The 15,320-nt window shown below is 39.1% G+C and overlaps 1 protein-coding gene across 5 annotated transcripts in view; it reads left to right on the top strand.

Annotated features, from left to right (window-relative positions):
- MAST2 (microtubule associated serine/threonine kinase 2) overlaps positions 1 to 15,320 on the top strand; it is a 272,437-nt gene that overhangs the window by 31,592 nt on the left and 225,525 nt on the right. For all 5 annotated transcript variants that reach the window (XM_032217719.1, XM_032217718.1, XM_032217716.1 and 2 more), the window contains exon 2: positions 2,010 to 2,157. In XM_032217719.1, the coding sequence (XP_032073610.1) occupies positions 2,010 to 2,157 (148 nt within the window). The remainder of the gene's footprint in view (positions 1 to 2,009; positions 2,158 to 15,320) is intronic.

The raw sequence follows: 15,320 nt of genomic DNA, 5'->3' as shown, positions 1-15,320 counted from the left end.
AAAAAAGATTCTACACACAATAAATTGAAATAAACCATTAAAAAAAATTCTATACTCAATACTTTTAAATAAAATGATTAAAAAAATTCTACACACAATAAATAAAATATTCTTTAAAAAAGCATTTAAAGCATAAAAGAAAAAAAAACCCGGGTCACTTACCAGCAGGCAGAATCAGCAGCTCTCTGATGCGATGGATGCAGCAGGAAGCAGGCAGGTGACGAGGCAGCAGGTAAGCTGGACTGAAGAGACAAGGGACAACCGGGTCAGCTAGGCCTACCTCCTGGCAGGCTTAGCCAGCCAGGCGAGACTGGAGACGGGAGGGGGGGTTAGCAGGAAACCCCCTTTTGGCCATGCGGCATATACCAGCTCACGGCTTTCGCAAGGCAAGGCCTGAAAGCCTTCCCTCGCGAAAGCCATGAGCTGGCGTAAACTAGCGTCTCCTCCTCACTGCCGCTGCTGACCACCTCCTTTCGGCCATGCGGCATACTCCAGCTTGCAGCTTTCGCGAGGCAAGGCCTGAAGGCCTTCCTTTGCGAAAGTCGTGAGCTGGCGTGCGCTAGCCTACCCCCCGCCGCTGCCCACCTCCTTTCAGCCACGTGGCATACTCCAGCTTGGAGTGAGGGAAGTAGCAAGCAGCTGGAAGGTGAAGAGAAACAAAATGAAACGAAGGGATGACCTGGTCAGCAAGCGCGATGCGACAGCTGCTCGGGAACAGAAAGACTCTTTTCAAAAGAGAAAGACTCTTTTCAAAAGAGTAATGTTGGCTGTTGGCGCCACGCTTTTAAACGCTTTTAAGACTGCAGCCTGCCCTGTTTTGGTGAAAAAACGGGCCCGTTTTGTGAAAAATGGGCCGTTTTTGGGAGGTTTGCAGAGTGCAAAAACTTTTTTTTTTATTTGCCTCTTCAAAATCTTGGTGCATCATATACTCCGGTGTGTCTTACATTCTGAAAAATACAGTAAGTTTCTTTTTAAATGGATTGAAGGGGCCCCATCCAGTGGAAGTCAAATTTGTGATTTCAAGATTTTTCAGTCTTAATAAATAGTAAATAGAAAAGTAAATAGTTAATAAAAAAGTAAATTCCAAAGTGGCTAAACAGATGAGATTTGACTGAAGTTTGAGTCTCCAAAAAAGGCTTAATGGTTGAGAGCATGATGGAGTCTTGTGACTCCCAGTTGAGCATAAACAACTCTATGTTTCTGCCATCGACTCACCTGAAACAGCTGTCTGACATGCCTATGGGTAATCTCAAAATCTCATTTTCATCTGGAGAAAATTTTCAGCAGTCTGAATCCTATATCAAACTGCTTTTCAACTGTAATGTCACCCATGGTTTATGGAACATCAGTTTGCCATTTCCCACCAGAACTGATTCCAGGGAGGCGATTTTCCTAACCCTTTTTACTCAGGATTCAAATCATGGTAAGACACAGAAACTGTGCTGTCACAAGACCTAAATAGGAACCTGGGATGAAACGCATTACTCTTTTGGGATTTTTCAGTGGCCTTTGATACCTTTGCCATGATATCAATCTGGACTTCCTGCAGTGTGGGATAACACAAGTCTAACTTATAATCAGCTAAAATCTAATAAAAACATTAAAATTCCAAACAGGTTAAGGGTCAAAAGCAACACATTTGAAGTGCCTAGAGAAATATTGAGAAGCAGTGTAAGATTATTAAACTTGAGTGTAATGAGGTCCCAATATTATACACTAGTATAGCCTAATTGGTATATTTTACATCATTTGAAATTTCCAATACTTTTCATGGATGCCTTATGTATTGTATATTAATTCTCTTTTGCATGACAGTAAAACAGAACTTAAGAATGGCAGCATTTTTCATTTAGTATTGCTTGATACAATAGCTGCAGTTAAAATTATTAAAATAGTTTTGTGTTAATACATTTCTTATCTATTTCTATGAGGGAATCCAAACAGTACAAGGCCTCATGAACTTTTGTAGAGTAAGCTTATTCTATTTATTTTTTTGCCTTTTTTTCTAGGATGTCATAACAGAATCCATTTCTTTGCGCTGCCGAAAATTCAGCAATCCTGACATCTTTTCATCTAGTGGAAAAAGTAAACTCCAGCGACAACTGAGCCAAGATGACTGCAAGCTGCGAAGAGGTAGTTTAGCCAGCTCTTTATCAGGTAATTTAGTGCAATTATATAATAGCTTGATTTTAAACCTTGACCAGTGTAAAGATGTAGAGACGATGAAATTAAGAACTATAACTTAAAATTATATGTTTAAAAACTGTCAGAACAATGATAGAATTAAAATTATTTTTTCTCCATAGTAAGGGGAGAGGAGTATCCAGAATGGGGTTGACCTTGTTCTCTCATGATTGGATGAGTCAGATAAGCTCTTTGGGCAACGCCCCCTGGCCACCAGGTATTCCCCATATTTGATTCATCCACTCACTGGAAAGGTTGCACCACTCTGGACCTCCAGTAATTTACAAAGGATTAAGGAAAATAAGCTTGGCCCCAGCGAATCCTGCCTCCCTACATCGCGCACAGCCTCCTCCTGCAAGGACTGGACTGCCACAAGGCCCCTGGGGCGGCACGCTACCCTGGCCACTGAGTGAGACGGAGTCACTCAGTGAGGACCTTTGCCGGGCAAGGAGGAGGACAGGGCACAAGCCTCTTGCAGGCAAGCCCTTGCCGCAGAGGCTTCTCAGGAGCAGGAGCGCTCCCCCGCTCCCCTCAGGGGTTGAGCCACAGACCGTGGCTTGTTAAAACGCCCTGGAGAGCCTGCGCTGGCAGCGATCACCAGTGAACAAGGTGAGAGCCGGAGAGGCTCAGAAAGAGCTGCGGCAGGCAGGGGGAGGCGAGAGAGAGAGAGCTTCCAGCAGCAGCGGCAGCCGCATGGCAGCCTGCAAAGCCACAAGCCATTTCCATGTGCTCCAGCAAAGGGGAGCTTTTTGAATTTGGAGCCGGGGGCCATCTTGAAACCACGTGGTCCAAGATGGCGGCCCCCAGCAGCTCAGAGGACGCCGGCAGGAGCCCAGCTCTGAGCCCTGCAGCAACAACCACCACCAGAGGCTCTGAGGAGCCCTTAAAAAGGTGAGAGACCATCGCAGAGGCATTAGCCAAGGGCGGGGGAGGCAGGCAAAGGCCAAAAGGAGGCATATCTCCATCAAGGGGGGGTTAAAGAGGCAGGCGGTGGATCAATTCCCCCCCTCCCCCCAGCCTACCTCCAAGTAGGAAAGGCAGAAGCAGCTGCCACAAGGCCGGCAGCAGGAAGAGCCCCTCCCCACGCACCTGGAAACTGAGGAAAGATCACTAGTTTTCTCTTCAGACAGCAATGACTTTGTCATCTGGGTTCCAGCAACCTTGCTTTCAGGATTTATGCAAACCCTATTCTGCCCCTTTCTGAGTCACAGGAGAATTCCAGAGGCTTCTTCTTTAAGAACACTCCTCTTTAAGTGGGAGAAGGTGGGGGGAGAGAAGGCTCTCAGCAGGAGGCCACACTTAACTGCAGGAGGCCGGCAGCTCTTAGTAGCACAAGCTGTGTTTTTTGTTGCTAATTCTTGAGGGTGGGGCTAGGGTATTTGCCCCGCAGAGCCATTTGGGAAGAAGGGGGAGGAGAGGCCCCACGGGGCCAAAATGGCAGCCCCCTGCAGCTGGGAAAACACAAGCAGAAATCAGTCCTCGCTGCTAAAGGCTGCAGCTCTCAATGGAGGGACAGAAGAGCCTACAATCAGGTTAGACATTACCCCTGAAGGCCTTCCAAGGGTGGGGGCGACTAGGCAAAGAGCAAAATACAATGCAATACAATACTATACAATACAATAGCAGAGTGGGAAGGGATCTTGGAGGTCTTCTAGCCCAACCCTCTGCCTAGGCAGGAAATCCTATACCATTTCAGACAAATGACTATCCAACAGCTTAAAGACTCCCAGTGTTGGGGCATTCACAACTTCTGGAGGCAAGTTGTTCCATTGATTAATTATTCTAACTGTCAGGAAATTTCTTCTCAGTTCTAAGTTGCTTCGCTCCTTGTTTAGTTTCCACCCATTGATTCTTGTTCTGCACTCAAGTGCCCTGGAGAATAGTTGGGATGCCTCTTCTCTGTGGCAACCCCTGAGATATTGGAACACTGCTATCACGTCTCCCCTAGTCCTTCCTTTCAGTAAACTAGACATACCCAGTTCCTGCAACCGTTCTTCATAGGCTTTAGCCTCCAGTCCCCTGATCCCCTCTGTTGCTCTTCGCTGCACTCTTCCTAGAGTCTCCACATCCTTTCTACATCATGGTGACCAAACTGAATGCAGAATTCCAAGTGTGGCCTTACCAAGACCTTATAAAGTGGTATTAACACTTCACGTGAGCTTGATTCTATTCCTCTGTTTATGCAGCCTAAAACTGTGTTGGTCTTTCTGGCAGCTGCTGCACACTGCTGGCTCATATTTAAAGGGTTGTCCACTAGGACTCCAAGATCCCCTTCATAGTTACTACTGTGGAGCAAGGTATTCTGTACCTGTGCATTTTGTTTTCGTTGCCTAAAGGTAGAACCTTACTTCATTGAATCTCATTTTCTTAGACAGTGCCCAATGTTCAAGTGTATCAAGATCCTTCTGTATCTTTAGCCTGTATTCTGGAGTGTTGGCTATTCCTGCCAGCTTGGGGTCATCTGCAAATCTAATGAGTTCCCCCACCGATCAGCATTTAACAAACAGAGAGCTAACAGTCATTCTGGCTCCTTCTTATGACCACTTGCGATAACAGCAGTACTTAAAGAAACAGCACTACTATCATGACATATATAATCTTAATCCAACTGTTAGCTTACATACCTAACACCCTCATCCAAATCACTGATGAAGATGTTGAAGAGTATTGGGCCCAACACAGAGCCTTGGGGTACTCCACTGCATACTTCCCTCCATGAAGAGGCAGTTCCATCTAGGAGTACACGTGTGTGCGGTTGGTCAACCAGTTACAAAGCCATCTGGTGGTGATGCTGTCTAACCCACATTCTTCTACTTTATCTAGTAGTAGGTTATGGTCTACCTTATCAGGACTTGCTGAAGTCCAAGTAAACTATATCGATGGCATTCCTATGGTCCACTAGTTTTGTCACTTTATCTAAGAAGGCAATATGGCTAGTCTGGCATGATCTGTTTTTGACAAACCCATGTTGGCTTTGGGCTCTTGATCTGTTTTCTCCCTTTCTGAAGAGGGGAATCACATCAGCAATCCTATGGTAGTTCTCCGGTACTCCAGGATCTCTGAAAGATATAGTTCAGTTGTTTGGAGAGCTCGTCTGCCAGTTCCTTCAGATCCCTGGGGTGTAACCCATTCGGTCCTGGGAATTGGACCTTGGCTAGGGTAACAGGTGCTCACTTACCATTTTCTTCCCTATCTCATCTTGGGTTCCTAATCTGATTTTTGGGGTGCTGTTCTTGATAGGTTGGACTGTTTTATCCCTTTGGGTAAAGACAGATGCCAAACATGAGTTAAATAGTTCTGCTTTACCCCTGCTGCTTGTCACCTTCTGGCCACTTTCTCCCAGCAATGGACCAATTGTGTCCTTAATCTTTTCTTGTTTTTAACATGTGGGAAGATACCTCCTTTTGTATTTTATTATATTATTATTGTACAATTGTATCACAGCGGCCAGTTGTTTCGCCGGATTTGTCATTGGTTACTAGTCGGGCCCCACCCAGGGGCCTAGGACGTCGTAACGTATTTTCGTAATATGCGTGCAGATCCAAGCAGTGCGGCTTTTTGCATTTGACTGATGGTGATTTTGTCAATTTTTAACTGTTTTAAATGTAATTCCAGTGCTTTTGGAATAGCACCCAGTGTGCCAATTACCACTGGAATTACCACTGCTGGTTTGTGCCATAGTCGTTGAATTTCGATTTTTAAGTCCTGGTATCTTGCTATTTTTTCATGTTCCTTCTCGGCGACCCTGCTATCACCTGGTATTGCAATGTCTATGATTGTGACCTTATTTTTCTCAACCAGTGTGATGTCTGGTGTATTATGCGCCAGTATTTTGTCGGTTTGTATACGGAAATCCCACAAGATCTTGACCATCTGATTTTCGGTGACTTTTTCAGGCTGATGTTCCCACCAGTTTGTTGCTGTTTTAATATTATAATTTTTGCACAAATTCCAATGGATCATTTGTGCTACTGAATTGTGCCGCAATTTATAATCAGTCTGCGTGATTTTTTTACAGCAGCTGAGTATGTGATCAACAGTTTCATCAGCTTCTTTGCAAAGTCTGCATTTGGCATCATCAGAGGATTTTTCGATTTTGGCCTCAATGGCATTTGTGCGGATAGCTTGTTCTTGCGCAGCCAGGATTAGTGACTCTGTTTCTTTCTTTAATGTACCTGTTTTTAACCATAACCAAGTTTGTTCACTGTCCACTTTATCTTTTATTTTTTCCAGAAATTGACCATGCAGTGCTTTGTTCTGCCAACTCTCCATTCTTGATTTTATCACATCTTTTCTGTATTCTTGTTTTGTCTGTTGGGTCTTCAGTAGATTTTTGTTCTTTACTTTGATTAATAGATGTTCTTGAGTGTCTTTTAAATAATCAGCCAGTGCATGTTTTTCTTCTTCAACTGTTTGCTTCACTTGTAATAATCCTCTGCCACCTGATTTTCGGGGCAGATATAGTCTATCAGTATCACCACGTGGATGTAAACTGTAGTGTATTGTCATTAGTTTCCTGGTTTTTCGGTCCAAAAGGTCCAAATCAGCTTGTGTCCAGTTAACTATGCCAGCTGTGTATCTTATAACTGGTATTGCCCAGGTATTTATGGCCTTGATTGTATTTCCACCATTCAATTTAGATTTTAAAATTTTCCTAACTCTGTTGGTGTACTCTCGCCTGACAATAGTTTTTACTTCTCCATGCTTGATGTTATCCAACTGCAGAATGCCTAAGTATTTGTAGGCTTCATTTTCTTTGCATTTAATTAGTTGGCCATTGGGCATTTCAATTCCCTCAGATGCAGTGATTTTGCCCCTTTTTATGGATACAGTGGCGCATTTTTCCATGCCAAACTGCATTGAAATATCGGTGCTGAATACTCGGACTGTATTTGTCAATGATTGGATTTCTATTTCTGACTTTCCATAGAGTTTCAAATCATCCATATATAGTAAATGCGAAATTTTTTCAGCTTTTTTGGCTGTTTGGTAGCCTAATTTCATTTTTTTAAAGATTACTGATAGTGGGATCATTGCGATGATGAAGAGAAGAGGTGAAAGTGAATCACCCTGGAAAATTCCTCGCTTGATATTAACCATTCCGTAGCTCTCATTCCCTACTGCCAACTCAGTTCTCCATTGTTTCATTGCCTTTTCAGTAAAGGATGTAATATTTTTGCTAATGCCAGTTGTTTCTAAGCATTTTATGATCCAACTATGTGGCAGTGAGTCAAATGCCTTTTTGTAATCAATCCAGACCATATTCAAGTTCGTTTTTCTGTTCTTACAATTTTCTAATATCATTTTATCAATTAGAAGCTGATCTTTTGTGCCCCTGCTCCTTCTTTTGTTGCCTTTTTGCTCTACTGGCAAGATGTTGTTTGTTTCCAAATAATCCATCATGTTATCTGCAATAATGCCTGTGAGTAATTTGAAGGTTGTTGGTAAGCATGTTATTGGTCTATAGTTTTCAGGTGTTGTTCCTTTAGTTGGATCTTTCTGAATCAAGTATGTTTTTCCAGTTGTCAACCATTCATCAATTTGGCCCTTTTGTAAAATTTCATTCAGTTGCCTGGCCAATATTGCATGTAAACTGGTCAGATATTTGAGCCAGAAACCATGTAATTGGTCCTTTCCAGGTGATGTCCAATTCTTTACCTTTTTAACTCGATTTTTGATCATCTCAGTTGTTATTTCTAATACTTGCATTTTATATTTATTATTATTATTATTATTATTATTATTATTATTATTATTATTATTATTATTATTATTATTATACAATTGTATCACAGCGGCCAGTTGTTTCGCCGGATTTGGCATTGGTTACTAGTCGGGCCCCACCCAGGGGCCTAGGACGTCGTAATGTATTTTTGTAATATGCGTGCAGGTCCAAGTAGTGCGGCTTTTTGCATTTGACTGATGGTGATTTTGTCAATTTTTAACTGTTTTAAATGTAATTTCAGTGCTTTTGGAATAGCACCCAGTGTGCCAATTACCACTGGAATTACCACTGCTGGTTTGTGCCATAGTCGTTGAATTTCGATTTTTAAGTCCTGGTATTTTGCAATTTTTTCATGTTCCTTCTCAGCGATCCTGCTATCACCTGGTATTGCGATGTCTATGATTGTGACCTTATTTTTCTCAACCAGTGTGATGTGTGGTGTATTATGCGCCAGTATTTTGTCGGTTTGTATACGGAAATCCCACAAGATCTTGACCATCTGATTTTCGGTGACTTTTTCAGGCTGATGTTCCGACCAGTTTGTTGCTGTTTTAATATTATAATTTTGCACAAATTCCAATGGATTATTTGTGCTACTGAATTGTGCCGCAATTTATAATCAGTCTGCACGATTTTTTTACAGCAGTTGAGTATGTGATCAACAGTTTCGTAGTTTAGTATATTTTATTTTCATTTTCATACACTCACAAGTATACACTATGGTGTATAAAACAATAATTGAATCAATTCCTCTTGTCAACAATGCCCCAGAAAATAAAAGCCCAATATACCTCTTCCATTCTCCATACACCTCTTTCTTCCCCCACCCTCCAACTTTCTATCTTCCCTCCATCATCCCCCTCTACCCTACTTCCCCTCGCCCTCTACCACTCCTCTCTCCAGATCCGCTCCCCCCTTCCTTTTCGCCTCCCCCCCACCCTCTCTCTAATCCCTCTCTACCCATCTTTCTTCTTCCCTACTCCTCCTCCCCTTGGTGTATTTCCACTATATGTTGATGTACTTGGCTTATCCTATTTTTAAAGAAAAATTAAAGAAAAACAGTATACATGTGAAATCACATTGCATTGAGATCTAACACATCGTGTCTAGCCTAAGATATATCCCTCCCTCCCCGCCCTCCCCCTCCTTCCCACCTCCTCCCCCACCGACTTCCCAGAACCCGTACACGGTATCGATTTTTAACAAACACAGTCTAAAATCTGATGAGAAAAAAGAAATAAAGAAATTAATAACATCTCTACATTGATCTTAGCTCTTTCTTGCTAAGCTAACTTTAAACAATTTAAATCATTCCTGATCTTAAGCATAGGCTAACTGGAATTTCTTGGTCCCATATTTATTTTGTATATAGTCAATCCATTTTTTTCCAGTCTCGTTTATATCTCTCATTTGAGTGATCTTTAAGATATGCCGATATTAGGAAGGAGGCAGGGCTTAGCAGTGAGAAGACGGAGTTTCAGGCTATTCCTGAAATTCCCCTATTCCGAAGGAATTTGGACGGGTCGTCTCGGACCCTAGCTGTCCTGAAGAGACAGTGAAAGGTGAGGGGAGATCCAGTGACCTCAGAGACATTCGCAGGTCTCCGGGAGGGCTTGGAATTCAACCCCTCTTGCCAGCTCCTTCTGGATTAGCTGTATGCTAACCGAAACTGCAGGTTGCCCCTAAGAATGGTAAAAGTGAATTCAACTGGTAAGCTGCTTTTATTACTCAAAGAGAGATGGTCCACACTAAAATTTAAGCTAATTGAAACCAAAGAACAGAAGAATCTAGCGGCGAATTGGTTTTTCTTCAATGGATTTATGGCTGGTGGTTACCCTATTTCTTAAATGTTTTAAAGACTACCTCCTGACTCTTCTTAAGTGGGTTGTAAACTAATTTACTACAAATTGGCTTTTTATGATCTGACACTTTTATTGCTTGGCTGTGTTGGTCTAAGATCAGATAAGATCGCACAGCTCCCAGCGTGTCTTTACTTGCAAATATTTTAGAGCATTTAACTGCGTCACAACATGGCGTCAAAAGGTTCGTTTCAAATATTTTTCTCTTTTTTCAAAAGTTGTTTGATTCATATGAAAGATTTGGAAAAAAATTGGACTATTTGATATTAAAATATGAAGAAAAAAGTGAGAATGTTGAATGTTTGAATGTTCCTGAAATACAAATGAAGAATGTGAGAAATGAAGTCTCTCAACTTGCTGACACGCAGGGCATCTGTTTTATCTCGGAGGGAGAAAGAGAAAGGGGGGCAGCCATACAGAAGATTCATCTTAAAAGACAGAGCGCAGGAGGAATGAGAAGCATTAAAGAATCTACACTTTATGAAACATCACTTGCAGATTTTTTAATTCCACCCTTGAGAATTAAAAACAAATTGAAAAGTTTAATAAGCCTGGGACAACGTTATTATTTCATCAGAGACATTCTGAGCAAAAAGGTGCGAAGATATCCCTGTTTGGACTTGCTTATAAAAACATTTGGTAAATCTATTCCACGAATGGCAATAGGATTAAGAAGGTTTTGTTATTGGAGAGACATAGGCTGATAGATGGAAGAATACAATTTAAAATTAGCTAAATCTAATTACTTTTATTTGTAATAGATATAGCTGAATAATAATTGATATTGATAGTAATGTATATAATGTGGAGTTGATATGATAAATAATAATTGGATATGAGAAGGGAAGGTTGGAAATATTTTTGGACCATATACAAAGGTTATTAATCACAATAATTGTCACTATTAAAAAATAAAATAAAATATATACAGTTAAATGTTAACTAATATGGGGAAAATGTTACGATATACGATACAATTACTTAAAGAAGGGAGAATGATAATAAACTACATTGCATGGAAGATGGAATTTTTGGTATTAAATATTAGGGATGTTCAGCTAATACAGGATATGAGGATTTGATGTTAATAGAGGATTTTACAAACAAGTAAATGAAATGTCAGCATGTGGTTATGGATTAAATCTTTGGCATAGTTGAGGATGAAGGATGTTTCAATAACTGTAGTCAACTAAAAGTGGAGGTATAATGATGTCAATATGGTAAACATTTGAGTTAAGATATTTCAATTAATATGAATTAATGGAAGAGATGCACCAAAACATGTTGTAACCAGCTGATATACTTTTTTTATAATATATACCTGTGTTCTTTTTTTTCTTCTTTTTTTTTCTCTTTTCCCTGCCTTGTCTTTTGTTCTTTTCGTCTTCTTTGTTTTTTGTTTTTTTGTTTTTTTCTTTTCCCACTGGTGTGGGCATGTATTGTTTAAGATTATTATTATTATTATTATTATTATTTAATAATTATAGTCAAATGAAAATGGATATATGATGATGGTGATATGTATGAATATTTGAGTTAAAATGCTCGAGTTAACATGAATTATGTTTGTTGACTGTGGAAGAGATGCACGAAAGTCTATTTGTAACCAACTGATATACTTTCTATAGCATGTAAAGAAAGATGTTGTATTGTATGATAAAATGGGCTCAAAATATTGAGGAACCAATAATGTTGGATACATGGGAAAGAATCTGGGTAAGAAATGTGAAATTTACACAAGCTCAAAATCTGAGAGAAAATTTTTACAAGATGTTCTATAGATGGCATTTAGATCCTAAAAAGTTGGCTTCTATGTATCCGAATGTACAGCCTAAATGTTGGAGGTGTGGTTCTCTCGATGCTACATATTATCATATATGGTGGACCTGCCAAAAGGTTAAGGCATTTTGGATAAAAATATGGTGGGTCATGCAAAATGTTTTTAAAAGAAGGATAAAGTTTAGTCCTCAGTTATTTTTACTAGGTATATGTACTGACTTTACAGTGGTAGAGACCAATTTGACTCTGCACCTGATAACTGCAGCAAGACTGTTGGTGGCGCAATATTGGAAGAAGGAAGACTTGCCTACAATCCAAGAATGGACATTGAAAGTAACAAACTTAGCTGAAATGGCTAAAATATCGGCATATCTCAAAGATCATTCAAATGAGAGATATAAACGAGACTGGAAAAAATGGATTGACTATATACAAAATAAATACGGGACTAAGAAATTCCAGTTAGCCTATGCTTAAGATCAGAAATGATTTAAACTGTTAAAAGTCAGTTCAGTAAGAAGAAGCTAAGGTCAATCTAGAATGTTATTAATTTCTTTATTTCTTTTTTCTCAATAGATTTTAGACTGTGTTAGTTAAAAATCCATACCGTATACGGGTTCTGGGAAGTCGGGGGGGGGGAAGGAGGAGGGGGGGTGGGGGGGTGGAGGGAGGGAGGGGTACACACAACAAAAAAAATTGTACTTCAATGTCTTAATGATTGACAAATGATGACATATTTGTGTTTTTTTTAAAGAAAAATAAAAAAGTTCTGTTCTAAAAAAAAAGAAAGATGTTGTATTTGTTTTAAATTAAAAATTAAAAAAACTTAAAAAAAAAGATATGCCGATATTTTAGCCATCTCAGCTAAATTTGTAACTTTCAATGTCCATTCTTGAGTTGTAGGCAGGTCTTCCTTCTTCCAGTATTGTGCCACCAACAGTCTTGCTGCCGTTATTAAGTGCAGGATCAAGTTAGTCTCTACCGCTGTAAAGTCAGTACTTATACCTAGCAAAAATAACTGAGGAGTAAACTTTATCCTTCTTTTGAAGATATTTTGCATAATCCACCATATTTTTATCCAAAATGCCTTAATCTTTTGGCAAGTCCACCATATATAGAAATAGGTAGCATCGAGAGAACCACATCTCCAACATTTGGGTTGTAAATTCGGATACATAGAAGCCAGCTTTTTAGGATCTAAATGCCATCTATAGAACATCTTATAAAAAATTTCTCTCAGGTTTTGAGCTTGTGTAAATTTCACATTTCTTACCCAAATTTTTTCCCATGTATCCAACATTGTTGGTTCTTCAATATTTTGAGCCCACTTTACCATACAATCTTTAACTAACTCTGTTTCCGAATCTATCTGTATTAATACATTATATATCCTCTTTATATTCATTAAACTTTGATCTCTTAAATAAGTTGTCCTCAATTTGGACAAAACCAATTTTTTGATCTATTTTCCACCTGGCCTGTAATTGCCCATACTGGAACCATGTTTGAACTGCCTTCTCCTCTTTTAATACCTCTAAGGATTTTAATTGTAGTGCCCCTCCTTCCAAAATAAGAAGCTGCTTATAAGTAATTCTATCCTGTTTTTGTGCTATATTTATATTCTCAATTGCATGTCTAGGAATTGCCCACATAGGTATCATTTAATTTATGTTGATATTTTTTCCAAACCCGCAGTAAAGCATTTCTTAAAATATGACTTTTAAAGTTTTTGTCCAGTTTTTTGTTAAATAACAAGTAAGCATGCCAACCATATACCAGATCATATCCCTCAAGGTTCAGTATCCTATCATTAGTTAAATTGATCCAATCACTAATTATGGACAACACCACTGCATCATAATATAGTATTAAATTGGGTAGTTTCAAGCCTCCCCTCTCGCGTATATCTTGCATTATTTTCAGCTTTACTCTCGGCTTCTTTCCTGCCCATACAAATTTATTGATACCCTTCTGCCATTCTAAAAGATTCGCATCTTTTTTAAGTATAGGTAACATTTGGAAAAGAAATAAAAATTTTGGTAAGATATTCATTTTCACTGCCGCGATTCTTCCCAGCAAAGATAAGTGTAACTTCTCCCATTTTTTCATCTCTATCTGTATACTATGCCAGAGTGGTTCATAATTATACTTGTATAATTTCCCATTTGAGATTGAAATATTAACTCCAAGATATTTAACCTTTTTGACTACCTCACATCCTAACATTTCTCCTAACTCCTCCTTTTGTTTAGTATTCATATTTATGGCTAATATTTTCGTTTTCCCTAAGTTTATTTTAAAACCAGACACTTGACCATATTGATTAATCGTATTCATTAAAACCATACTGGATTCCTGCGGTTGTTCCAATATTATGACCAAATCATCCGCAAAAGCCCACACTCTGTATTCTTGCTGCCTAACCTTAATTCCTTTTAGGCCCTCCAAGCCCCGTATTTTATTCAATAATACTTCCAAAGTTATAATAAACAATAGTGGGGATGAAGGACAGCTCTGCCTTGTACCCTTCCCAATTTGAAAGGATTCTGTTAAACTTCCAGTGACTATAATTTGAGCTGTTTGCTGTTGATATATTGCTTTGATTGCTTGTAAAATCTCCTATCTGCATTTTTTGCAGTATCTTCAGCAAAAATTGCCAATTAACTCGATCAAAGGCTTTCTCAGCATCCAGAAATATGAACGCAGCAGGGATTTGATTGTTCTTTCCCAAGTATTCTAATGCGTTAATAATTAATCTAACATTATTTTTCATCTGTCTCCCTTGTATAAAACCTGTTTGATCAGCGTGTATCAATTGTTGGATAACCAGCATTAACCTATTTGCTAGTATTTAGTAAAAATTTTGTAGTCTACATTAAGTAGTGAAATAGGTCTGTAGTTTTTTGGTTGAGTAGTATCTTGATCTTCTTTGGGTATCAAAGATATAAAGGCTGTCTTCCATGAAGGAGGTACCTTACCTTCCATTTGAATCTTATTAAATAATTCTCTAAGAGGTTCTACCATTTCCAACTGTAAATTTTTATAGTAAGCCGCTGTCAAGCCATCTGTGCCTGGTGTCTTCCCTGACTTTAACTGTTTAATTACCTGTAAAATTTCCCCCGAGGTTATTGGTTGATTCAATTTTTGCCTGTGTTCTTCTTTAACTAAGGGTATTTTTTCTTTATCTAAGTATTTGTCTATATCTAAACCATTAATTTTATCCCCCTTGTACAACTCTGTAAAAAATTCCCGAAATGCCTTTTGAATCTCATCCTGTTGAAATACCTCCTTCCCTTTGTAGGTCAATTTAGATATATTTCAAGTTTTCTTTTTTTTCCTAATCTGATAAGCTAACCACCTGCCAGGTTTATTTACATTACAGAAAGTATTATGTTTTGCGTATAACAAACTGGTGGCTACCTGGTCAGAGATCAACATATCAAATTGGGATTTTAATATAGTGATTGCTTCCTTGACCTTTGTATCACCTGGATTCATTGTTAACTCCAGCTCTTCCTCTTAATTTCCTCCTCTAACTCTGTTCGTTTTACCCCTTGTTTATGTCTATGTGATTTATTTATATTTATCAATACTCCTCTCATATACACTTTGCTTGCATCCCATACAAATTCCATAGGTGTATCCTTATTCATGTTAAAAACAAAGTATTCAATTAGCAATTTTTTACAATCATTGATATACTTTTCATATCTAAATAAGTTTTCATTCAATCTCCAAGACCTTCTTGCCTGTACCACCCCTCCCAATTCCAT

The sequence above is a fragment of the Thamnophis elegans genome, chromosome 5, assembly GCF_009769535.1.
Source record: "Thamnophis elegans isolate rThaEle1 chromosome 5, rThaEle1.pri, whole genome shotgun sequence".
NCBI lineage: Eukaryota > Metazoa > Chordata > Lepidosauria > Squamata > Colubridae > Thamnophis > Thamnophis elegans.
Note: the sequence above shows the minus strand (reverse complement) of the source record. Positions and strands in the feature narration are given on the sequence as shown.